General features: G+C 42.5%; 2 protein-coding genes across 6 annotated transcripts in view; one reads left to right on the top strand and one right to left on the bottom strand.

Moving 5' to 3' along the window:
* The window catches only part of dhx9 (DEAH (Asp-Glu-Ala-His) box helicase 9), a 65448-nt gene extending 58822 nt beyond the window's left edge, over positions 1 to 6626 (top strand). For all 5 annotated transcript variants that reach the window (XM_067990473.1, XM_067990472.1, XM_067990474.1 and 2 more), the window contains 3 exons: positions 506 to 621; positions 2008 to 2205; positions 5832 to 6626. In XM_067990473.1, the coding sequence (XP_067846574.1) occupies positions 506 to 621; positions 2008 to 2205; positions 5832 to 6285 (768 nt within the window). In that variant the 3' untranslated portion in view covers positions 6286 to 6626. The remainder of the gene's footprint in view (positions 1 to 505; positions 622 to 2007; positions 2206 to 5831) is intronic.
* Positions 6627 to 20661: 14035 nt separating this feature from the next.
* LOC137324902 (testicular spindle-associated protein SHCBP1L-like) overlaps positions 20662 to 26844 on the bottom strand; it is a 42512-nt gene continuing 36329 nt past the window's right edge. The window contains exons 8-10 of the mRNA XM_067989594.1: positions 25247 to 25497; positions 21949 to 22071; positions 20662 to 20907 (exon numbers count right to left, since the gene is read on the bottom strand). Of these exons, the coding sequence (XP_067845695.1) occupies positions 20662 to 20907; positions 21949 to 22071; positions 25247 to 25497 (620 nt within the window). The remainder of the gene's footprint in view (positions 20908 to 21948; positions 22072 to 25246; positions 25498 to 26844) is intronic.

Genomic DNA, 26844 nt, shown 5'->3' with positions numbered 1-26844 from the left:
ATCTAAAATAGTGTTGAGTAGAGCAAATTGCAACTCTCTATGGTGCTGTTTAGTGCAAATGTTCCCTCTTGTACTGCCTACCCATCCCCAGTCCCTCTTTCCCCCACCCCCCCCAAAAAAAAATTAAATCAGAACATGTTTTAGGAGTGTTAAGTGCAAAGTATTCCAAAATGAAGATGTACTGAATGTGAATAAAGTTGAATTTTTAAAAGAGTATTTAAATTAATTCCTTGTTGCTTCAAGTTTGAGTTCAATTGGTCTATATAAAAATCAGTTGATTTCCAAATTGGGTGCTTGGAAAGTTTTGCATTCCATGCCTGTTTTTAATTTGTTGTTACATGAGAAACTTAGGCAGGGCAACATTGTTCAGGCACATTCTCACCTAATTTTTTTGAAATTTAATAAGCTTGATGAATACTTTTTTTTTGAAAAAAAAAGGTGTGTCGTGATAAATCATCAGCTCGACCAATTACTGAGATATTGATGACCGGCTATTTTTCCTCAGATCCGAACTCGGGCTGTATCTGCAAAGGCGATGACTTTAGTCAGTCCACTGCAACTGCTCTTTTATGGTTCAAAGAAGGTGACAGCAAATGGAGTAATTATTTTGATGGATGAATGGTAAGAAAGGTTGAAGCTCCACAATCCTTCTCCTTTTTTCCAGTAGTAGGTTAATATCCAAGTATGTTTGGTGCTTGAGAATCATTTTAATCTGTCAGTTGTGCATGAATTAATTACAATTGCTCTGTCTCTAACCAAGATGATGGACAGTAGTTATAGATGATATAGTTGTGATAATTCAACCAGATGATAACATAGAAAATAGGAGCAGGAGTAGGCCATTCGGCCCTTCGAGCCTGCTCCGCATTCAATATGATCACGGCTGATCCTCTATCTCAATACCATATTCCCGCTCTCTCCCCATACCCCTTGATGCCTTCTCAACACTGCCAAATAACATTTGGCAGTGTTGAGTAACATAATGAAAATGTATGGTGGAGTACTACGTAATCACTAATTTAAAATTTGTGATGCAGCCCATTTCATTGGTTCCTGATAAAACCAGTGAAGCCTTGTTCGTGCTTTTCTCACCCCTTTGGATCTTATCTGTTCCTGAAAGGTGATATTGGATTGATTATTCTTGTTAGCTTAAATTTCATTGTGTTTGGCTTAAAATTGTTACTGATCCTGGTAGAATACCGTGGGTAGTAATGAGCATAATGTCCAAATAACCTGTTCTGTTACTACAAATGAAGTTTTTAGTGATTAAATGGTACCATAAGAGACTTTCATGATCTGGATGTATTATGCATTTTGGCTGTGTTATATGAATCACTCACTCTGGAATGATGTTTCATATCTGAGCCAGACATCTGGCCATGAAAATGTTTTTTCTTACTAATAAGAATACAATATGTTATACTAGATAGTTTGCAATATGGAGGGCTCTTCTCATTAAGATACTCAAAACATTCTTCTAAGTATATATGCTTGTTTTGTCACCGTTTCATGGTTCCATAATCTTATACTTAAAGCTTTTTTTAAAAAAAATCATGTTTGGTGTGTACACTATACAGAGATTTTTGGGTGCTGTAAATAATTACTGCTTCCTGGAGCATTGGTGATGGTGATGTTTACTCTGTATGTAATGAAATATCCACCTTATCAGAGAAACAGCTGGAGATGGAAAAATGTTAATCTTGGCAACTATGACTTTTTTTGTAACGTAATTCATCTATATATTAACCGTGTTCTCCCCAAATACTGTTACTTATAGTTTAGTCAGCTTAAAAAAGCTATCAAGTAGTAATAGTTTTGATCATATGGATTTAAATGTTCTGCAATAGGACATGTTTTCCATTGGTCGATGCATATTGTTATTTGCTGTTATATGGTTTTCTTGTTCCGCTGTCATTAATTCCAGGATGGCCTTTGCAGGGCAATAAATATCTCTGATCCATTTGACATTGGTTGTGATAAATGCTAAATATAATTTGTGCCTTTCAGGATAAAGCTGAAAATGCCTCACTATGCAGCAGCTGCAGTTGTAGCTTTGCGTGCAGGGATGGAGGCACTGGTTGTCGAAGTTGCCAAGGATCCTGAATTCATACGGCAACTGGATCCCACACATGAACGGTTGCTGAACATGATCCGCCAGATTTCAAAACCTGGGGCAGCGGGCATTAATCTTATGGCAAACACAAGGTGAATTGCATTTTTTGGTTTTAGGGGTGTAGTTGTGTTCTTAAATGCAGCTTGAATGCTCTCATAATTTAGCTGGAGACAGAATTCATGCTCCAAACGATATGAATCCTAGGATTGATTGTAGCAACCAGTGTACCTGATGCAAAGCTGTTGCAACCAAATCTTGCACAGTGGTCTTTGAGACTTTGCTCATTATCCTAGGTTGTCAATCAACGAGTACGTGTCTGATTCGTTACGTTGTGTTCTTGAGAAAGGCATGCAAAACAGACTTATGGTTACATTCTCCACCCCCCATGTCTTGCTCTGGTGACTGCCTCCCGGATAGGGTGGTGCAGATACATGCAAAGCCCATGAAATGGACCCAACTTCACACTTTCTGGCATAAAAACAGACTCAGCTGTTCATAATTTTGTTTGCTCTGCTGTTCGTAACTAAAATGTAGATCTGCAACAAATTGGTAAGTGTTACAAATTGGATAGCCAGGTGGTGAAGGATAGAATACTGGAGCCTGATCTTCAGTTGCTTCCAAGCCTTTATTCAGAGATATTCCCCCTTACACCCACACCACACCCTGCATCAGCTCTCTTTATAAATGGATACAAGAGAGTTCCCAATTGATACCCACCACCTGAATTCAATTAACACTAATTGATATAAATCACGTGGATACAATTAACGAACAGTTAAGATATATAAGCAACGTTGAAGTCTCATCCCATGTCTTGACACCATGCAGTCATAACACTGGTGCTGCCTAATCACTATTTCTGAAATATCTTTTAATGTTTTTCAGTTTTAGGGTTCTGTACTACGGGCCTTGGCCTTTCGCTTGGCTTTGGTAGTTTAAGAAAACACACAAAACTCATAGTTGACTCCACAATTTGCAAAAATGCAAATAATAACTTTAGCAAGGACAAGTTCCAATTTCACAAATGCCTTCCATTGTATAGTGCCTTGGTTTGTCTTTGACAGTATAGGCTCATTCCAACATAGATCCCAGAGCAGCCTTTCAAAATGAAAGATTATCATAAGTCAGTTGCAGATTCTGTTTCCTTCAAATGATTTTATGGTTTATTTCTTATTGACAGCAAGAGCACAGGATCCTTCATGTCATTGCTTTGCAAAGAGTTTCTTGATTTTAATTGTTGGTAACTTATAAAGAGCTCCCTCTTTGAAATTTTGAGTTGATGTTGTCTGCTTTTATCTCCAGACCAGGGTGTTTTAAAACTATTAGCCCTCGAGAGCTCTAGCTGGATCAGCCAAACTAATTGCCTTTCATCACTGGTGGGGGCGATTTGCCTCCCACGCTCCCTTGATGTACAGACATAGTATAATGAAAGTGCTGGGTCTGTCATACATCTTGAGCCCTGTATACATCTTCAGTAGGTGATTCAGGTGTATTTTAAGCACACCAAGACTCCAGTCCAGATAAGAACTGCAAATGGTTGGACTGATGGCATTGACCATTTTTTTCACATCTGATACTCCGGATCAGGATATATGTCCACAGTGAATAACAGGCAGGAATCTTGCTTCAGTAGCGTTCTGAGACCTTGTCTGCAGTCAGGATTTCTCAAGTGCCAGTCAGGGAATCTTCCCCACTGCTGATGAAGAGCAGTGTGTGGTCTGTCCACATCATCCTGTACACCAATATATTTAACTAAGCTGCACAAGTATCACTTTTCCATGAGCTATGGAGTTCCAGCCGAAGTTCTTGTTCCTCAGTGATTCCTGTATGTGGACATTGGGTAATGACAAGACCCGACTTGGCTGTTACGTGCACCGTGTCGAATAGCTTACCAATACTCAGTGTGTAGACTCGCGCATGAAGAATGGGCGCTTGGGCAGATACTAGAGGGTGACTGGTGCTTATGGAACTATTTAGCCTAAGTCAATAGTTTTAGGAGGAAAAGCAAACAAAACATTTATTTGGGGAACAAAGCTACTCAATTGGAGATTTTGTCCCAGTTGCTGGATTAATAGAATAGTCCCTAAATTGGCACAGTGTTTGGTAAATAATGGTAATCTCAAAGTCAGAGCTGCACTAACCTAGTTTTACTTGGAAATAGTGAATGCTGCCATCTATTTTTTTTTATTCGTTCATGGGATGTAGGCGTAGCTGGCGAGGCAGGCATTTATTGCCCATCCATAATTGCCCTTGAGAAGGTGGTGGTGAGCTGCCGCCTTGAACCGCTGCAGTCCGTGTGGTGAAGGTTCTCCAACAGTGCTGTTAGGAAGGGAGTTCCAGGATTTTGACCCAGCGACGATGAAGGAACGACGATATATTTCCAAGTCGGGATGGTGTGTGACTTGGAGGGGAACGTGCAGGTGGTGTTGTTCCCATGTACCTGCTGCTCTTGTCCTTCTAGGTGGTAGAGGTCGCGGGTTTGGGAGGTGCTGTCGAAGAAGCCTTGGCGAGTTGCTGCAGTGCATCCTGTGGATGGTACACACTGCAGCCACAGTGCGCCGGTGGTGAAGGGAGTGAATGTTTAGGGTGGTGGATGGGGTGCCAATCAAGCGGGCTGCTTTGTCCTGGCTGGTGTCGAGCTTCTTGAGTGTTGTTGGAGCTGCACTCATCCAGGCAAGTGGAGAGTATTCCATCACACTCCTGACTTGTGCCTTGTAGATGGTGGAAAGGCTTTGGGGAGTCAGGAGGTGAGTCACTCGCCGCAGAATACCCAGCCTCTGACCTGCTGTTGTAGCCACAGTATTTATATGGCTGGTCCAGTTAAGTTTCTGGTCAATGGTGACCCCCAGGATGTTGATGGTGGGGGATTCGGCGATGGTAATGCCGTTGAATGTCAAGGGGAGGTGGTTAGACTCTCTCTTGTTGGAGATGGTCATTGCCTGGCACTTGTCTGACGCAAATGTTACTTGCCACTGGTTTTGCTGCATGTAGGCTCGGACTGCTTCATTTTTTGAGGGGTTGCGAATGGAACTGAACACTGTGCAATCATCAGCGAACATCCCCATTTCTGTGATGGAATATGTACAGTTACAGTACCAAAGTGGACAAGAGTGCCCCAGCTGCTAAGATAAAATTAAAGACAGCTATTTTTTGTTGCACTTTCCTGAGTAAGAAAAACAGTTTGGTTTATACTTAATGCAATTACAAGGAGCCATGCCTGCTGGGATACTGAAGTTGAGGAAGTTGTAGTCAGCATTTGCTTATTTGGCAAAATGAACTTGAAGTTGAAAGTGTATTCTGGGATTGTGAATTCTGAAGGAAGGGGTAGCAGGAAAGCTAAACCAATGTTTAGTTTTTCTGATTTTTTTTTTGGTTGTGATGAGCTTCTACATAAATAACAAAGAACAACATTATAATTGCAATTCACTCTTGGTAGCCTCTGTTAATAAGCAATTACCTCTTCACTTTGCTCCACTTATGGTTGTGTTTTCGTACTGAACATTGGGATTAAATGGTTTTCTTTGTGTTCATGTGCTAATATATAGAGAACACAAAATAATTTAAATTAGTATATTAGATTGTTTACCAACTCTCCAAAGCTTTATTTTCATCCCGGCTATTTGACAAAATTTGAGTAGCTGTTCATAAACTTTTTTTATGCTATGCATTTGATTTGTCATATAGTGTTTATGTAATCCATTATTTTGATTTATTACAGATTTGGTGATGGTCCTCGTCCTCCCAAAATGGCACGTTATGACAACCAAGGATTTGGTGGAAGAGGGGGTGGCCGTGGTTCTGGTTACAGGGGAGGAGGTGGTTACGGAAGAGGAAGTGGGTATGGTGGCTCCCGTGGCAATTACAGTTCTGGATATTATGGAGGAGGAAGAGGTGGTAGTGGAGGAAGCTACCAAGGTGGTGGATACCGCAGCTACCAAAGTGGTGGTGGCAGTGGAGGTGGCTACCAAACGGGTGGCAGTGGAGGTGGCTACCAAACGGGTGGAGGTGGAGGTGGCTACCAAACGGGTGGCGGTGGAGGTGGCTACCAAACGGGTGGCGGTGGAGGTGGCTACCAAAGTGGTGGAGGTGGAGGTGGCTACCAAAGTGGTGGAGGAGGATACGGGGGTAACCAAGGTGCCGGAGGATATGGTGAAGGCAAAGGTGCCTATTAGAGAAATGCAGGAGACCAAAAGTTGCATTTGTGCACAATTTATATGTATTGATAGTAATACAGCTTTGTATTTAATTATTTTCAGAAAAACAACACTGCATGCACATTGCAAATGTTGTAACCAGTTTGTCAGTTCTTTTTATGCAAATATTTTCTGTAGTTGGTGTGCACTTTAAAGTGCAAGCTTACAATAAGGAAATGTACTTATGATACATCTAAAATAGCAGTTTAGAATCCTTAAGTACATTAAAGTTTACTTTGCAAATGGCTAGTTTAGAATGTCTTCATTTGACTTTGATTGTATTGCAGAGAAGAAATAAAAGTGCAGCTGCAGAACAAGAATATTTGTATTTGCTTATTATTGCCCATTTTAAGTATATTCGCACTGAAGCTGAGCAGCTTAACATATAAAAATTAGTTCTGACTTGGTGAAGTGATACACTAAAAGCATTCATCAAGTTTAGGACGAGCAAAATTAAATGGACAACTCTGAAAACAAAACCCTTTCGTCAATGCCTGTTAGCTTTAAGTCATTTCAATAAAGGAGCACGTTACATAGAATTACAAAGCACAGAAACAGGCCATTCGGCCCAACAGGTCCATGCCGGTGTTTATGCTCCACACAAGCCTCCTCCCACCCTTCTTCATCTAACCCCATCAACATATCCTTCTATTCCACAAGGAGTAGTTATGGTGACTAGCATAGATGCATTTAAGGGGAAGCTAGATAAACACATGAGGGAGAAAGGAACAGAAGGACATGCTGATAGGATTAGATGAAGTAGGAGGGAGGAGGCTCGTGTGGAGCATTAACATCAGCATGGACCTGAAGGGCCAAATGGCCTGTTTCTGTGCTGTCCAATCTAATTCTATGTAAGACCTAGATGCACGGGGAGATTGGGCTTGTAACTGGCAAGTGATGTTTAACTTTTTTTTTAAAAAGTAGTGTTGTGCTTGTGGGCAGGGCGAATGTTGAACATATGTACGCCCTTCAGAGACCAGTACTGAAGCCGGTCGGGAGAGATCTGGGCATTCTGTTGCAAAGATCTCCAAAAGGTTCATGGCCAATGCAGTGAAGCAATAGCTAGAGCAAACAGGGTAATTATAGGATAATTGACTAAGACAAAGCATACTATATTGTCCTTGTACAAGACCTTGGGTAGGCCTAAATTGGAATACTATATCCAGTTTTGGTCTCCACATGATGGGTGATAATGAAGCTTTGGAAAGGGTGCAGAGAAAGGCCACCAGATTTATTTCCTAGTTTGAAGTATCTTAGTTACCAAGATAGGCTGAAAGAGCTGGGACTCTACACTTTAGAGAAGCATAGACTTGGGGGTGATTTCTTCGAGGTTTATAAGATGATAAAGGGAATAGATTGTGTTTGTGTTGATGGTTTGTTTCAACTAAATAGGTTAGGGAGAACCAGGGGTCACAATTTCAAGTTATGTAAGGCCAGAGCAAGGTTAGATATCTTGAAGTGGTTCTTTTCCCAGAGATCAGTGGACCTCTGGAACAGGCTGCCGGCTCATGTGGTGAACGCTGATTCGCTGAATGTTTTCAATCAAGAGCTGGACCTGTTTCTGGCAGGGGCAGAGATCATCTCTTACAAAAGGCAGGCACTGGATGACATTAATCAGTGAGAGTGGTCTCTTGGACTAGTTTCGATCAACAAAGGGGTCAGAGAGGAATTTTCTATATTTCTCTTCCCTAATTGGCCTGGGTTTTTATCTTTTTTTTGCCTTTCCTAGAAGATCACATGGCTTTTATGTGGGGTGGGGAGTGTCTCTACTGTGATGCAAAAGGTATTGTAGGTGTGTTGGACGGGCTGGATGGACCAGTGGGTCTTTTCCCATCTGTATGTTCATATAAATGATACTTTCAAACTCATATTGCAGAAATCAAATTATAAAGGCCCATTCTGAGCCACTGCCATTGATTTCCGGCTGGACAATTCACCTGTCAACCATTCCTCCTTAAAAAATAAAAAAAACCTGCGACTGCTGGAAATCTAAAATAAAAACAGAAAATGTTGAAACAGAATTGTATATTATGAATATTTGTAACTTAACCTCACATTAAAATTTAAACTGCACTTCAGTGGTTACTTTGTTCTTGTGGGAATGGTGGGATGATAAGCAGGTAATTTAAGGATGAAAGGTGAAGTTAACAAGCCCTTGGGACACTGACTTATGTTTGAGGGTCACATCTATTACCACTAGTGGAGCTAAAATAACCTGCTATTGCCACCGACGGGATGTGGGAGGAGAGTACACCAAACCTTTTGTCTGGAATGTGTAATTTGATCCAGTCTGCTGCAGAATAATTCAAGTTCTCTGCAATGTGTAATTTGATCCAGTCATTGTCAGGCAGGCTACCGAGTTCGGAGAACGCACGGTGCTGACGCTCCGGGGCTCGGAGAACGCACGGCGCTGACGCTCCGGGGCTCGGAGAACGCACGGCGCTGACGCTCCGGGGCTCGGAGAACGCACGACGCTGACGCTCCGGGGCTCGGAGAACGCACGGCGCTGACGCTCCGCGGCTCGGAGAACGCACGGCGCTGACGCTCCGGGGTTCAGATAGGAAGGGGTGAAGCCATGGAGGGATCTCAACATGAGGATGAGAATTTTGAGCCAATGTAGGTCAGCGAGCACAGGGGTGCTGCTTGAACAAGACTTTCTGCGAGTTAGGATACAGGCAGCTGAATTTTGGATGAGCTGAAGTATTTTGACGGTGGAAGATGGGAGGTCGGCCAGGAGAGGATTGGAATAATCGAGTTTGGAGGTAACAAAGGCACGGATGAGGGTTTCAGCAGCAGATGGGCTGAGGCAGGGGCGGAGACGGGCAACGTTGTAGATGTGGAAGTATGTGGTCTTTGTGATGGAGAGGATTATGGGGTTGGAAGCTGGACTTAGGGCCCATTAGGATTCCGAGGTTGCAAACAGTCTGTTTCAGCCTGAGACAGTGGCCAGGGACGGGGGTGGAATTGGTCACGAGAGAACAAAGTTTGTGGCAGGAACCAAAGCCAATGTCTTTGGTCATCCCAATGTTTAATTGGAGGAATTTGTAGTTCATCCAATGCTGGATGTTGTACAAGCAGTGGAGGGATCGAGAGGTGATGGTGGTGAGGTAGATCTGGGTGACATGTCTTCAGATGATGTTGCCAAGGGGTAGTATGAAGATGAAAAATAGGATGGGGCCAAGGATAGTTCGATGCGAGACTCCAGAGATGACGAGGCAGGGGTGGGAAGAGAAACCATTGCAGGGATTCTTTGGGTACAGTGGTCACATCCTCGCAGCTCAATTTACTGAGGATCTGCAAATCCTTTTATGCCAGACTGTACGACGCGAAGCCCACAGACAGCACGGCCTCCCAGTCCTTCTTATCATCTGTCACGGGGCTTTTAGATGCCAGCAAGTGGGAGAGTCTGGATCACCTGCTAACTCTGGACGAACTGTCAAAGGCCGTCCGGTCCTTCGAGACGAGTAAAACTCCCCGAAGCAACTGTTGACCAGTTGAGTTGTACTCGGCTCTGTGGGACTGGATAGGCCCACACCTGCTGGAAGTGTACAGGGGTATGCTTCTAGCAGGCAGCTTGTCAGACTCTGAGGAAAGGCATCATCACCCTCATCTACAAGCAGAAGAGGGAGAGGGGAAAAATCAAAAATTGGCGACCCATTTCACTTCTTAATGTGGACTACAAAATTCTGTCCAAGGTCATCATCAATCAGGTCAAGTCAGCTCTGGAGGTGGTGAACCACCCGGACCAGACCTGCGCTGTACCCGACAGGAAGATCTCTGATAGCCTGGCGCTGCTTCAATAGAATCACCTACGTACAGGACAGGGAGGTGAACATCTGCCTCATCAACTTAGACCAGGAGAAGGCCTTTGACACAATATCCCACACGTACATGATGGATGTGCCCACCAAAATGGGGTTTGGGGAGGGAATCCGTAATTGGATCCAACTGTTCTACACAGATATCAGTCGCGCAGTTTCAATCAACGGATGGGAATCGGAAAGCTTTCCGATCAAACCTGGAGTCAGGCAGGGTTGTCTTCTCTCCTCCGTCTTGTTCGTGTGCTGCATTGAATCCTTGGCCGAGTCCATCAGGAGGGATGCGGCATAAGAGGGGTGACAATCCCATGCAGCGGAGGCACTCGGGTCAAGGTCTCCTTGTACATGATGTGGAGATGCCGGTGATGGACTGGGGTGGACAAATGTAAGGAGATGCACAACACCCGGTTGTAGTCCAACAGCTTTATTTGAAATCATAAGCTTTCTGAGCTTTGCTCCTTCATCAGGTGAGGTGAAGAGATGCATATAGGCACAGCATATATAGTCAGAGAACAATGCCTGGTGATTACAGATAATCTTTCTAACTGCCCTTTATCACACCTCGGCAGAGAGGTAATCACAGCAATCAAAGGAGTGAATGGTGTTTAGGCAGGTTAGTCAGGGAAACATTACATCCAAGAATACTGAGGTGGGGTCACAAGGGGTCAAATGTAGCAGATGCTGGGGTTTGTATTATAAACAGATAACTTTTTTTTGCTGGAAATCGCAGCAGGTCCGGCCGCATCTGTGTATTATCTCCTCACACAGATGCGGCCGGACCTGCTGCACCTTTTGTTCTTACCTGCACCAGATCTTCTTGTTCTTTCCCACATTAACAAAAGTTCATATTTACCATTTATTGGTTCTTGGTTTTGTCAGAACAGTCCATCTTTGATTCCAGAGAAGTCATTTATTCAAGTTTTTGTTTTGTTGATAAAGATGGAACATATCCTATGTTGTTCAGCATGCCATCTGTGTAATGACCAACCATGTTTGATTTGGCCTTGCCCAGTCAACTATGCCAGTTTCCAGGTTCCAAATTTTGTTTTGAATGTCATTGTTCCTTCCTAGTGACTATTATGTGATACCTGTTTGCACAGGTGTTGTGTTGAAGCTGAATTCCTCCAGGCATAGGTTCTAGTTTGTTTCTGAACCACTTCTCCACTTTCTCAGTTCAAATTAGAGATTGTCACATTTTTGGGTTATTACATTGGATATTTTCTTGGGTTCAGCTTCATTAGTCACACCTGTAAGTGGACCTCACCTCCCCTGCATCATTGTCATTCCCATAAATGGATCTCACTTCCCCAACCATCTGGATTTCACCTTTTCCTGCCCACTATCTAGGTAAATGATAATAGGACTCAAGGATCATAACAGAGAATCTTTACTCTAGACACTGGCTATCAGAAAATACCACATGCTGCCACATGAATTCTCTTCTCTCATACACTCTTACTAAATGGGGACACAGGATTTGAACTAACAAATGGTTTTATTTACATGAGCTAGATGAACAAACAGTAAAGAATATAGCACATATATGTACTCATCAGAAAAATATTAAAAATGCAATTCACTTGTTCTAAACGTAGGCCTCAAAAGTTGCTAGGGCTATGATTTCAGTACTTAATGCAGGATCACACCACCAGTGCTCTCCAGCTCTGTGTGATATAGCTACCCAATTCTTATCGCTGTTTTTGTGTTCCGCCACTTATACTGTTTTTATATTGTACTGTTGCTGTATCGGCTTGGGTGCACAACTAACATCAAAAGTGCAGTGCAAAACGGTTAGCTGCATACTGATTTATCATTATCTGCGCTGCCTGCTCCAGTCATAGGATTATGGGTGTGATACAGAACAAGGCACTTTTGCATTGAAAGAGTGTTTTCAACAGCACATCTATGGTACACCTACTGTCAATGGCACTTTACTATAAAGGAACTGACATTACAGAATTTGTGGGTCCCCTAAGCTGCCATTAGATTCTGCATCTCTTGTACCTACTTGCTAAACCTGTAGAGTCAGTTCCATGAATCTGTGTATGAGAAGCATGATATCCAACAGCCTTATGTCATTGATGTCTAGGTATGTCATAACCATGTCATATTGCTCCACAGTTCATGCGTTCCCAGTTGTGAAAATCACTGACTCATAGCGTGCAAGTCTCCACTAAGAGCATGACCTCCAAGAGAAGCAGCAGATCACAAGATAAATTAGGAAGAATTCCATATGGAGGTCTTGAGTCTCTGATCAATGCTCTCCTAGGATCGGACATGCAAGTGCCTTTGCAGTGGAGTAGAGGAATATTACCTAACCATGCAAGATGCACATTTCTTAAAGGATAGTGTCATCAAATGATTTCCTTTGCAGGATGATGTCAGTATCCTATCTGAATGTGGAGGTTTGGGGGTAAAGTTTGATTACCAAAACACATCTTTAGTTCAAAAGAATAGATTCTTTTGATCAATAACTTGCAATTTGTATAGCGCCATTCGTGTAAAGTCCCAAAATTTTTATTTAAAAAAAAATTTTTTTTATTCGTTCACGGGATGTGGGCGTCGCTGGCAAGGCGGGCATTTATTGCCCATCCCTAATTGCCCTCGAGAAGGTGGTGGTGAGCCGCCTTCTTGAACCGCTGCAGTCCGTGTGGTGACGGTTCTCCCGCAGTGCTGTTAGGAAGGGAGTTCCAGGATTTTGACCCAGCGACAATGAAGGAACGGCGATATATTTCCAAGTCGGGATGGTGTGTGACTTGGAGGGGAACGTGCAGGTGGTGTTGTTCCCATGCGCCTGCTGCCCTTGTCCTTCTAGGTGGTAGAGGTCGCGGGTTTGGGAGGTGCTGTCGAAGAAGCCTTGGCGAGTTGCTGCAGTGCATCCTGTGGATGGTGCACACTGCAGCCACAGTGCGCCGGTGGTGAAAGGAGTGAATGTTTAGGGTGGTGGATGGGGTGCCAATCAAGCGGGCTGCTTTATCTTGGATGGTGTCGAGCTTCTTGAGTGTTGTTGGAGCTGCACTCATCCAGGCAAGTGGAGAGTATTCCATCACACTCCTGACTTGTGCCTTGTAGATGGTGGAAAGGCTTTGGGGAGTCAGGAGGTGAGTCACTCTCCGCAGAATACCCAGCCTCTGACCTGTTCTCGTAGCCACAGTATTTATATGGCTGGTCCAGTTAAGTTTCTGGTCAATGGTGACCCCCAGGATGTTGATGGTGGAGGATTCGGCGATGGTAATGCCGTTGAATGTCAAGGGGAGGTGGTTAGACTCTTTGAGTCGGTGAGCGGCGGTAAAGAGCGAGACCAGAGCGGGGATAAAAACAGCGCGGAGAGAGCGAGAGTCCAGTCGGTGAGCAGCGGTAAAGAGCGAGACCAGAGCGGGGATAAAAACAGCGCGGAGAGAGCGAGAGTTCAGTCGGTGAACGGCGGGAGAGAGCGAGACCAGAGCGGAGATATAAACAGCGCGGAGAGAGCGAGAGTCCAGTCGGTGAGCGGCGGGAGAGAGCGAGACCAGAGCGGGGATATAAACAGCGCGGAGAGAGTGAAACCAGAGCTTACTCTGAGACCGAGACTCTGAGACCAGCGGCAGTTCGGGGTGACGTCACCAGTCAGAAAGTGACGCGGCACAGTGGAGGCAGCTGATTGGTGAGTAGGTTCAGGTGAGTATTTCTACCATTTTACTGTAAGTAAAGTAATAAGAAAGGGAAGATCTGCAGGTTTTATAGCAGGTAGTGTGTTTTTTTAGTGAACCTAGGTCCCCAGTATAGTTAACATTTTCTAATTTCAACGTAATTTAAAAGGGGTAACTAAGCTAAGGCAAGTCATGGCAGCAGACCTCGCACCCGTGATATGCTCCTCCTGCAAGATGTGGGAAGTCATGGACACTACCAGTGTCCCTGCCGACCATGTGTGCGGGAAGTGTGTCCACCTGCAGCTACTGACCGATCGTATCTCGGAGCTGGAGCTGCGGGTGGACTCACTGTGGAGCATCCGCGATGCAGAGAAACTCGTGGATAGCACGTTTAGCGAGTTGGTCACACCGCAGGTAAAGGGTATACAGGCAGGAAGTGAATGGGTGACCACCAGGAAGAGTAAGAGATGCAGGCAGGTAGTGCAGGGGTCCCCTGTGGCCATCCCCCTCTCAAACAGATATGCCACTTTGGATGCTGTTGGGGGGGATGACTTATCAGGGGAAGGCAGCAGCAGCCAACTTCCTGGCACCACGGGTAGCTCTGCTGCACAGGCTGGGAGGAAAAAGAGTGGCAGAGCTATAGTGATAGGGGACTCAATTGTAAGGGGAATAGACAGGCGTTTCTGCGGCCGCAACCGAGACTCCAGGATGGTGTGTTGCCTCCCTGGTGCAAGGATCAAGGATGTCTCGGAGCGGCTACAGAACATTTTGGAGGGGGAGGGCGAACAGCCAGCTGTCGTGGTGCACATAGGCACCAACGATATAGGTAAAAAAGGGGATGAGGTCCTAAAAGCAGAATATAGGGAGTTAGGAGGTAAATTAAAAAATAGGACCTCAAAGGTAGTAATCTCAGGATTGCTGCCAGTGCCACGTGCTAGTCAGAGTAGAAATAGGAGGATATTTCAAATGAATACGTGGCTAGAGGAATGGTGCAAGGGGGAGGGATTCAAATTCCTGGGACACTGGAAACGGTTCTGGGGGAGGTGGGACCAGTACAAACCAGATGGTCTGCACCTGGGCAGGGCCGGGACCGCTGTCCTAGGAGGAGTGTTTGCTAGTGCTGTTGGGGAGGGTTTAAACTAAAGTGGCAGGGGGTTGGGAACCTGAGCAGGGAGAGAGAGGAAAGCGTAACAGGAAGGGACAGAAGGTATGGAGTAATAGGTAAAGTGTTAAAAAAGGAAAAAGCAGGAACTAAGCGTCACAAAACAGATTTGAAAGTTCTTTATCTGAATGCACGTAGCATTCGTAATAAAATGGACGAGTTAACGGCACAAATAACTACGTATGGGTATGATCTTGTGGCCATTACAGAAACATGGCTGCAGGGTGACAACGACTGGGAATTAAATATGCCAGGGTATTTAACAATCAGGAAGGACAGGCAGGAAGGAAGGGGAGGTGGGGTGGCTATGTTAATAAAGGAAGGAATCACTGTAATACAGAGAAATGATATTGGGACAAAGCATCAAGATAATGAAACAGTTTGGGTGGAGATAAGGAATAATAAGGGAAAAAAAACATTAGTGGGCGTAGTATATAGGCCTCCTAATAGTTGCAACTCTGCTGGAAGAAGTATTAATCAGGAGATAGTCGGGGCATGTAATAAGGGAACAGCCATAATTATGGGGGATTTTAATTATCATATTAACTGGACAAATCAAATTGGGCAAAGCAGCCTTGAGGACGAGTTCATTGAGTGCATCAGGGATGGATTTCTTGAGCAGTATGTAACTGATCCTACAAGGGGGCAGGCAACCTTGGACCTGGTCCTGTGTAATGAGTCAGGATTAATTAATAATGTCCTAGTTAAGGATCCCCTTGGAACGAGCGACCACAACATGGTTGAATTCCATATCCAATTAGAGGGTGAGAAGGTTGATTCTCAAACAAGCGTACTGAGCTTGAATAAAGGAGACTATGATGGTATGAGAGCGGAATTGATTAAAGTGGACTGGGAAAATAGATTAAAGGGTAAGACGGTACATGAGCAGTGGTGTTCATTTAGGGAGTTATTTTACAACTTTCAAAATAAATATATTCCACTGAGGAAAAAAGGGTGTAAAAGAAATGACAGCCACCCGTGGCTAAGTAAAGAAATCAAGGATAGTATCCGACTAAAAACAAGGACATATAAGGTAGCCAAACTTAGTGGGAGGATAGAAGATTGGGAATTCTTCAAAAGACAGCAAAAAGTAACTAAAGGATTGATTAAGAAAGGGAAGTTAGATTATGAAAAGAAATTAGCAAAAAATATAAAAACAGATAGCAAGAGTTTCTATAGTTATATAAAAAGAAAAAGGGTGGCTAAGGCAAACATAGGTCCCTTAGAGGATGAGACCGGGAAATTAATGGTGGGAAACATGGAGATGGCAAAAATGCTGAACAAATATTTTGTTTCAGTCTTTACAGTAGAGGACACTAAGAATATCCCAACACTGGACAAACAGGGGACTCTCGGGGGGGAGGAGCTAAATACGATTAAAATCACTCAGGAGATGGTACTCAGTAAAATAATGGGACTCAAGGCGGATAAATCCCCTGGACCTGATGGCTTCCATCCTAGGGTCTTGAGGGAAGTGGCAGTAGGGATTGTGGATGCTTTGGTGATAGTTTTCCAAAATTCCCTGGACTCAGGAGAGGTCCCGGCAGATTGGAAAACTGCTAATGTAACACCGTTATTTAAAAAGGGTAGTAGGCAGAAGGCTGGAAATTATAGGCCAGTTAGCTTAACATCTGTGGTGGGTAAAATTTTGGAGTCTATTATTAAGGAGACAGTAGCGGAACATTTAGATAAGCATAATTTAATAGGACAAAGTCAGCATGGCTTTATGAAGGGGAAGTCATGTCTGACAAATTTGCTTGAGTTCTTCGAGGATATAACGTATAGGGTGGATAAAGGGGAACCAGTGGACATAGTGTATTTAGACTTCCAGAAGGCATTCGACAAGGTGCCACATAAAAGATTATTACTTAAGATAAAAAATCACGGGATTGGGGGTAATATTCTGGCATGGGTGGAGGATTGGTTATCGAACAGGAAGCAGAGAGTTGGGATAAATGGTTCATTTTCGGACTGGCAACCAGTAACCAGTGGTGTTCCACAGGGGACCGAGTGCAACATATCAAAATTTGCAGATGATAAAAAGATGGGAGGGAAAGTAGAGAGTGAGGAGGACATAAAAAACCTGCAAGGGGATATAGACAGGCTGGGTGAGTGGGCGGAGATTTGGCAGATGCAATATAATATTGGAAAATGTGAGGTTATGCACTTTGGCAGGAAAAATCAGAGAGCAAGTTATTTTCTTAATGGCGAGAGACTGGAAAGTACTGCAGTACAAAGGGATCTGGGGGTCCTAGTGCAAGAAAATCAAAAAGTTGGTATGCAGGTGCAGCAGGTGATCAAGAAAGCCAACGGAATGTTGGCTTTTATTGCTAGGGGGATAGAATATAAAAACAAGGAGGTATTGCTGCAGTTATATAAGGTATTGGTGAGACCGCACCTGGAATACTGCATACAGTTTTGGTCTCCATACTTAAGAAAAGACATACTTGCTCTCGAGGCAGTACAAAGAAGGTTCACTCGGTTAATCCCGGGGATGAGGGGGCAGACATATGAGGAGAGGTTGAGTAGATTGGGACTCTACTCATTGGAGTTCAGAAGAATGAGAGGCGATCTTATTGAAACATATAAGATTGTGAAGGGTCTTGATCGGGTGGATGCAGTAAGGATGTTCCCAAAGATGGGTGAAACTAGAACTAGGGGGCATAATCTTAGAATAAGGGGCTGCTCTTTCAAAACTGAGATGAGGAGAAACTTCTTCACTCAGAGGGTGGTAGGTCTGTGGAATTTGCTGCCCCAGGAAGCTGTGGAAGCTACATCATTAGATAAATTTAAAACAGAAATAGACAGTTTCCTAGAAGTAAAGGGAATTAGGGGTTATGGGGAGCGGGCAGGAAATTGGACATGAAGCTGAGTTCGGATCGGTCAATGCCCTGTGGGTGGCGGAGAGGGCCCAGGGGCTATGTGGCCGGGTCCTGCTCCGACTTCTTGTGTTCTTTAGATTTGTGGTTGGGATCAGATCAGCCATGATCTTATTGAATGATCTTATTGGCCTACTCCGGCTCCAATTTCTTATGTTCTTATGTTCTCTTGTTGGAGATGGTCGTTGCCTGGCACTTATCTGGCGCGAATGTTACTTGCCACTTATCAGCCCAAGCCTGGATGTTGTCCAGGTCTTGCTGCATGCAGGCTCGGACTGCTTCATTATCTGAGGGGTTGCGAATGGAACTGAACACTGTGCAGTCATCAGCGAACATCCCCATTTCTGACCTTATGATGGAGGGAAGGTCATTGATGAAGCAGCTGAAGATGGTTGGGCCTAGGACACTGCCCTGAGGAACTCCTGCAGCAATGCCCTGGGGCCGAGATGATTGGCCTCCAACAACCACTACCATCTTCCTTTGTGCTAGGTATGACTCCAGCCACTGGAGAGTTTTCCCCCTGATTCCCATTGACTTCAATTTTACTAGGGCTCCTTGGTGCCACACTCGGTCAAATGCTGCCTTGATGTCAAGGGCAGTCACTCTCACCTCACCTCTGGAATTCAGCTCTTTTGTCCATGTTTGGACCAAGGCTGTAATGAGGTCTGGAGCCGAGTGGTCCTGGCGGAACCCAAACTGAGCATCGGTGAGCAGGTTATTGGTAAGTGCCGCTTGATAGCACTGTCGACGACACCTTCCATCACTTTGCTGATGATTGAGAGTAGACTGATGGGGCGGTAATTGGCCGGATTGGATTTGTCCTGCTTTTTGTGGACAGATTAGCTCAAGGAAAATGGACATTAAACCAGGACGTTAAGAGATTAGGAGGATTGCCAAAGACTTGATTGAGGAAATATTTTGAGGTGTTAAAAGAGAGGGAAGTGGAGAGGTTGAGGGAGGGAATTCCAGAGAGTAAGACCCAAGCAGCTGATGGTTTTGCTGCCAATGATCGGATTGTGGGGGTCGGGGGTTACAAAAGGCTAGAGTTAGAGTAAAGTTATGTTCTGGGAGTGTGTAGGCTGGGATCGATTGCAGTGATAGGATTGGATACAGGAATTAGGACTTCAAATTTAATGCAGTGGGGGACAGTGAGCCAATGTCGGTCAGCGAGGACAGGGATGATAGATGAGTGGGACTTAGTGCGGGACAGGGTGCCTATAATAATGTTTTGTACAAGTTTGGGTTAATAGAGGGCGGAGGGAGAACATTGGAGCAGAAAATTTGGAAGTGATTAAGCAGTTAAGCAGGGATTCTTCTATTGTATGAGATTGGGGATGATCACTAACTGTAATATTTCTGAAGAGACAATGTTCTAGTGACCTTCTGCTGATTAAATGAGCCTGTCCTAAGCTAATTGGGCATGTAGTTTCTATTCTCCAATTTAGGATTACATCTAGTTTCTTACCTTGTTTCAGCTTTGGGCGAGGGGGTAAATGAGCAATTCCACAAGATGGCAGATATAACTATACCCTTCAGCTAAACTGGGCGTCCTTGAAAATGCAGTATGTATCCCATTGAAGTGGTTTCTGAGATCTAAGCATCTGTAATAACAGCTCCTTAACTGATGTTTTTGGAATATTGCACCACTTGGTCAATATGGTGGGAACCACTGGCCAGTCCTTGCCAGAGGAGAGAGGAGAAAAATGTCATAGCCCCATAAATTGGGTTAAGGCTGAGGATTTGCTGTCACAAAACAGTTGCTTCCTTTAGATCCAGGATCTATATCCTTGTATGGCTCATATGACAGTTTTACCTGGCATATCTGTGATGATATAACAGAAATGGTTATTGAGTGAATTCAAAGATCAATGCAGCATTTTGCTGTTGGTCAATAATTTCTCAGTTGTCACTTTAAATGTGAAAACAGATGTAATCAGACAATTCTAAATCAGTAAGTCTGATTCTGATGCAGATTTATTTTATTTCAAAGTTTAAGGCTTATAGGTTTCAAGTCAATCTGCACAAAGTTTGTAATTTTGCAGCAGCTTTACACCCACACACTTGCACTGACTGTTTATAATGCAGTGTCTGCAGACACATGCATCTAATAGTGAAATCATACATCATTAAATAAAATGCATTATACCCTTAAATATACAACTATATACTGTAGTGAAAAATACATCATTTCATATGTAGATCATGAATGCTCTCAGTTATTAGGCTTCAAATACTTTTATTTTATGCTTCAGGGACCCATACAGAGTGTCAGTATTGTCTTCTGAGAACTTGGGTTACACAACTGTGGGTAAATTTCCTTAGACATTTAACTGCTACTTTCCTTCAAATTAGCTGCAATCCATATCAATATGGTAACTTTGTGATAATTCCATGCCATTGTCACAAGCTTACAAAATGTTCAACTTTTCTGCAGGTTCATTTAAAATACAGAAAATGTAACAAAGTTGTGGAAAATTCATGAACTTTTAAAAAAACAAGTCCCAAGTCTTTAGTCAGCTTTTAAGTACAGATTCTTATCAATGCTGGTAGCAAAATGCTGTATTCTCATACAAGTTTGAAGCCCAGCTAAAGTACACAATAATGAAGACCACCATTACTGCTCAACATATTGATAGAAGGTAGTTTAAACAGTTTAGAATACAGGTAACTGCTAAACTGTTCTTGAGTTATTGTTTGCATTTATATCTGAGCTGTACTGCTTTCTTAAACATCAATGTATTTATTACCCAATAAAAAAATTCTGAAACAAATATTACTAAATAGATAATTAGAAATCTGTTTTTGATTCAAGACGAATGTTAAACACAGAGTTTCTAACTCCGCAATATTCCTTCACATCAGAGTAATTAACAAACAATGACACCTATTTCTCCCATTGAATTGTTTTCAAACTTATTATTGTTCATTTCAAGACTCATATTCTGCATTGCCTTGACAAGATCATCTCTTTTATCACCTCCTGCAGCACATTCCAGTACCTCCTCATCTGTATCACGGCAATATCTGTCATCAGGTTGGATTATGGTAACACCGTAGCCATTATTGGAATGAACATAATTGTTATGAAGCTTCAGTTTTGGTGGTGGCAGAACCTAAAAAAAAGTTTTCATATAATGAAATAGCAGAGCCATGTCTCCAACATTCCCCTCAACCGCATCCTTTCCTTGATCCCTGAATTTAAACAGGGATAAAATTTTAAATTGGTGCTCCTAGTGGTAACCTTGCCTGCTGGCAGGATATATCAGAAATTAGGATGTGCAATGCCCACAATTTTCCATCATAATACGCACCCAAATTTCTGATATGGTCTGCTGGTGGGCGAGGCTCCCCACTGGGAGCACAAACTCAGAAAATGGCCATTTTATAAACAAATTGCAGCTTAGCTGATGACCAAGTAGATAAAGGCACTGGCCAGGCGCAATAGTAAGCCATCCGTAACTGGAAAGTCCCAGGTTTGACTCTCAGTTTGTGCTGAGTTAGCTAACCTTGGCGTGGGTAGTAATGGGGGCAACTATGATTGACCTAAGTGCCCCTAAACTAGGGAGGGGAAAAAAAATCAGCCAGGGTTCCAACTCCTGATTACTATCTAATGACCTACGTTGAAAACTGCATGTGAGGACATTAGCTGAGATGCCCTCCGAAGGCTGCTAGTGCCTATGGAAGGGCCACTCAGCAAAAACCAGCACCTTCAGGAGAGGAGGGTAGATAAGGGGAGAATATTGGGGGGGGAGGGGGAGAATCTAAAATGACACCTTGTTACTGTATCAATCAAGTAAAGTCTACAATCCATTTTAACTGTATTTATAACAAGTAATAATTCATAACCATGTTTACACAGGTCATCTTTTTGTGAATTATTGAATAGAAATAGTATCCCGTTGCAACATAAAATATTATCGCCAAGTACAAGATTTATACAACTAGAACACAAATTTGTAGATTACACAGTGGAAAAGTAATAGTTTTAAAATGCCTTTCTCAAGATTATTTAATTGCATTTCACCAGCAAATGTTTCAAAGTTTCCATTACTAAATGGTTTATGTTTCCAACTTCATCAGTTCTCTATAACCAAATTACTCTTCAAAAATATTTTTGTCTAAGTAAAAATTAATGACCATTGCTCTAAACTTACCTTCAGTTTAATTCCTCCCAACATACTCTTGAGGACATCAGAACTTTTAATATTACTGCACTTGTGAATATCATTTCCTTCTAAACAAGCAACACTTCCTGGGTATAGCTCAACTCCCGGTCCCTGTTAAAATAAAGACTGTAAGTTCAACTTTTTACATTACATTCAATTAAAGTACTGCATATTTTCGTGGAACACCAAAACCTATGAATAATGAAATTACCAGCTAAAGTGAAATTTAATTAGATTAACCTATCAAAGCAACTAAGTTTCAAAAATCATTTAGGGACATGAGAGTATCAAATAAGAAATGGCCACTTAGCCTATTGCTTCTGATGAACCATGTACCACTTGTTGAAAAATGTGGATCATAATGCACATTAAAGTGACTTAGCATAAGGAGACTTAAAAAGAGGCCTGGGAGTAATAGACATATCAGGGTAGATTTACAATTTACCATCTATGTAACATTGGCTTAATGGATCAGTTGCCCGTTATAGGAACTGGCCAATCTGCAACACCATTTTTACAACCAGATGGCAAGTTGAAAATCCACCCCATCACTTTCAATCTTCAAAGAATGTGGTGAATAATTTCAAATACTATTAGAATGCTAGGATGTATAGCCAGAACAGTAGAATACAAGTTTAGTGAAGTTTTGCTAAGGCTTTAAAATACACTGGTCAGACCATACTTAGAATACAGTCTATTTGTCTTAATTCAAAGTAGCTTATAACTTGATATTTTTGCACCAAATTCACACTTTGTGGTGTTATTTATGTGTTTAATTCAAATTATTGGATAATTCAATGTTTTTGTACCAACTAAATCAGGATTAGACTGTATTGCTTTCATATTTGGTCACCATGACACAAAAACATACACATGCATTGGATAAGTTACAGAGAAGGACAACAAGACTGCCCTAGGGTCCCCGAATTTTGTGTAGAACGTTAGAAGTCTTTTGTTCTAAAAACAAAGTCTATCTCTGGATAGTCCCAGTTCTGCAAAATAGCCTGTCCTCCTCCATTTGTGTGGTTGAACTTCGCCAGGTAGAGGACATCGCATACTTCTGTCAGATGCTGAGCTGATAGATTCACTGTTCTAAACCTGCACCATGCCTCCACAAATATTCAGAGAACAAGTTTCTTCATATAATCTGGCTTTATATAATAGCTCTACAAGGGTTGGATGTCGATCCATGCTTTCAGTATGTTGATCCACTTCTCAAAGTAGTTGATGGTCAACAAAACCACCCAGAGGCTAATGTGCCAGGAATAATTGGGAAGATGCCTGTAAGAAACAGCATTTTCTCACAGGCCCTCTTTGGATATTGTTTTCACGTACTTGACTCAACCTTGTTGACTACAACGTCCTTGGTTGATCATGTCATGAGTCGCCATGTCTCCGTTATCATTGCTTATAAACATGATGCCAGGGGAAGCATTACTATTTTGTTGGAGCGTGTAAGGAGGCAGCAGATGGTGTTTGGCTTGGGAAACAGAGAAATTGATTGACATGTGTGCACAGGCTGAATGCAGCAGATCTTAATATGTGATTGTTAGTATAAAAGTAAGAGCATGAAACATATTTGTTAGAATATTCTCGGAGCAAAGACTGGAGCGCTGAACCGAGATTGATCAGCACGGAACCTTGTCAGTGTATCGCTTTGCCAGGTTGCACTGCAATGTCCTATATAGTACGTTATAATTGTCTGATTGTATTTTAACATCTTTACTTCCTAATAACATCTTGTAACTTCTTAATAAAACTTTTACTTTGGAACAAGACATACTCGTAGCCTCTTAGTACAAGAGACTGATCCGTTAACAGATTACTTACAATGCCACACTCCCTAAGCTCAACCCCGCCCTAATGGGCTCTCTACTTTATGAGAAAGATACTGTGACTAGCATCAGAGGTAGAGGCTGCAGTCACTACCCTGTCAGCACACTGTCATCGAATGCCCAACAGTGAAAGGGTATCGGATGCATCACGGTACATGTTAATTTCTTGATATAATAGTTAGGATGCCAGGGACCATTGTATACAGCAATTTAACTACACACAGGAACAAATCTATGCAGGGCACAACAAAGAAGGCCGCCACCATGAATCCCATATGCACAAGATCTTCTGTTCTGCGAGAGGCCTCCCCGATAGTTTTTCCCACCCATCTATCTGATGAGATATGTAGCCACTCTCTGTGGAGCAAGTCATCTCCAATAGTTGGTGAGTTGAAATGGATGGTACTGGGGAATATTTTAGTTCTTGACAATACATAGGAAAACTGGACAAACGTTAGAAGCTGCCCAGGATTTCTTTGGTAAAACATCAACATTTGTATTTTTCTTACATGTATTGCTCTATTCTGTCTTTCTTTATAGAGTTGTTCATCTTACTTTAGTAATTCCTCAAAGAATCATCAAACATTCTCTTTTATGCTGTTGTTTCTATCCAGGGACAAATATGGGATCAAACCCAAACTTTAATATTTTCATTTCCATAACAGATACCACGGGAGTAACTGCAGTTGGCCATGGCATTCATAGGAGAACAATATCCTTTTATGATGCTTTTCATGTCTGTGGTGTTATGATGGCACCCTTGTGCTTACCCATCTCTGACAATATAAAAGGTGTGCTCCTATGGCAGCATCCCTGTTTCCTTTGACTTGAGGTTAGAGGAAAATGCTGAAGACCATAAGCCCAAGGGCCTCCTTTTTTAAGTTCTATCAATATTGACTAGTACTGATGAGAACTCCACTCATGAAAAGTCAAAGTTCCAATGAGGACAGTCTGCTCTAGTGAGGACAATAGGATTATCTCCCAAGACATGGACCTTGGTCCCAATGTATATCTTTAAATGACACCTTTTGGTGTTGAGTGATCACAAACCCATTTTGGAGAAGGGGTATGTGTTTTGCTGCTTTGCCTGAGAAACTAGAATACATTTATTCAGCAGGAACTGGGATCAAAACGATTTTCTCCAAATGATGTAGTCAGATAAGTACAGTGTGGAGAAAGCAAAAACAAAGAATATATAATGTATAATGAGCTTTGGCTTCCAGATCATCAAAAAGTCTGATTTTAGTCTAATGGACCAGTGAAAGAATATGTAACAGTTCTAGTACTTAATTGCTATCGCACAAGTGCTTCTCACTGGTACATCTAACTACATCCACTGGCATTTTTCAAACCATGTAAAGGCAAAACCTAAATCAAGTTAACAGTTTCCTAATGGAGGTGCAGTTTTTATGCAGAGACTGGTTTCTATTTTGTCACCACATTATACTAACCTGTGCTCCTGTCAGTTCACAGTTCTTCATAGTTAAGGCTGCTCCTGTGAGAACACAAACGCCAGTGCCTTCACATTTCAAAAGACAATCTTCAAGTGTCATGTGACCAGATTCTACTACCACAATGCCGTCAGTAGTTCCCCGCTGTACTAAAGTCAGGTGAACTAAGCTAATGTTTTGGGATTTTGATGCCACAAAATTGTCTTGTGTAGGATCTGAAAAGATTACGATTTCTTCACGGTTACCAGCTCCTGTTAATGAAACAATCATATCTTTGTCCTGAAATTATAAGTTTTAACAATTGCAATTTTTTGCATCACCTTTGATTAAAACAAAGATCACATTCTGTTTTATAAATAAAGGTCTCCAAATTTAGATGTCACTACTAACATAGTTTGCCAACAAAGAACTTTTCACTTAAGTTGAAAAAAGTTTGTTGAAGTTCTCTACTTTCCCATTCCACAGATCCTTCATCATGGAGCCATGATGGGCACTTTGAAGACAGGAAACAGTTATACTATTAAAAATCAGGAACCCTCAGATAGTCCCTATAAGACCCAGCAACCTCCTGACATTTATCCAATTACCTTGTTACATTTGGGATTTTAGTACCAAATTTATGTCAGCATGACAAAAATGACATCATATTAGTAAGAAAGTATAACAGGAATATTTGAGAGCAGTCAATTCTCCACCTCCCCACCCACAAGGTACATGTCAGCCAGAGTGCTCTGTTTGATCGGACCTGACCTCATCTGTATTTCTAGATTCAGGTCATTTTAATCATTCCTTGGCCTGCAGCGGTGGCAACGGCTTATGGCTTCAGCGCCTTCTAGCTACTGTCCACAAACAGTAGTCTTCCTGCTAGGTCTGGAAAAAAGGTGGCACTTACCCTTGTCAGCCTTCCTGCCTGCCCCTCTCAGCAACTTTGATTTAAGGACAGCTGGGTACAAGTACTTGGGCCCTCTAGTTATGAATGCTGCATCCTGTTACTTCACTTGGGTCTCCACAAGGTAGAAATAAGCCAATTTTAGAAATCAACTCTGCCTCATTTGTATGGTCTTTTGACGCTTGCACCTGCTCCAGGCATAAGCACTTGGCTCACCTTTAGGGAAACCACGGAAATATAAGGGTAATACAAAAGGGTTAGAGACCCAGCATAATGGGTCTTCAACTCTTTTTTTCTCTGCTTTACGCTTGGGGGATAAGCATTCCGTGGGCACACGGCAGAGGAAAGTCAGCCCGATTAACTCTAGATCTATTGTTTATACATCTAAACTGAATCTGTGAAATTTGAAAAAATAAAAATCACAAGAAAATAATGCCAAGAATGAATTCTCTCAGCTGTGTGTAAGAGGTGTGTTTTACTTTATTAGAAAATCAGAAATGGAACAGAATCACCTATAAGAACAAAGTGAATAGAAGTCAGTGATTAAGTGGTTGGCAAAGTAATGTAGTGCACTAATGCAGAGCACCAAAGTGAGAATTTGCAGTTTTCATTCTCCCATTTTCTTAAATAGCCAATTTCACCCAAGTTGCTGCAGAAAGACAAAATCTAGATGCGGGAAGGCCAATTCTCATTTTATGTGCATGTGAAA

The sequence above is a fragment of the Heptranchias perlo genome, chromosome 9 (genome assembly GCF_035084215.1).
Source record: "Heptranchias perlo isolate sHepPer1 chromosome 9, sHepPer1.hap1, whole genome shotgun sequence".
In the NCBI taxonomy this organism is placed as follows: domain Eukaryota; kingdom Metazoa; phylum Chordata; class Chondrichthyes; order Hexanchiformes; family Hexanchidae; genus Heptranchias; species Heptranchias perlo.
The sequence above is the reverse complement of the archived record's forward strand: the minus strand, read 5'-3'. Positions and strand labels throughout refer to the sequence as shown.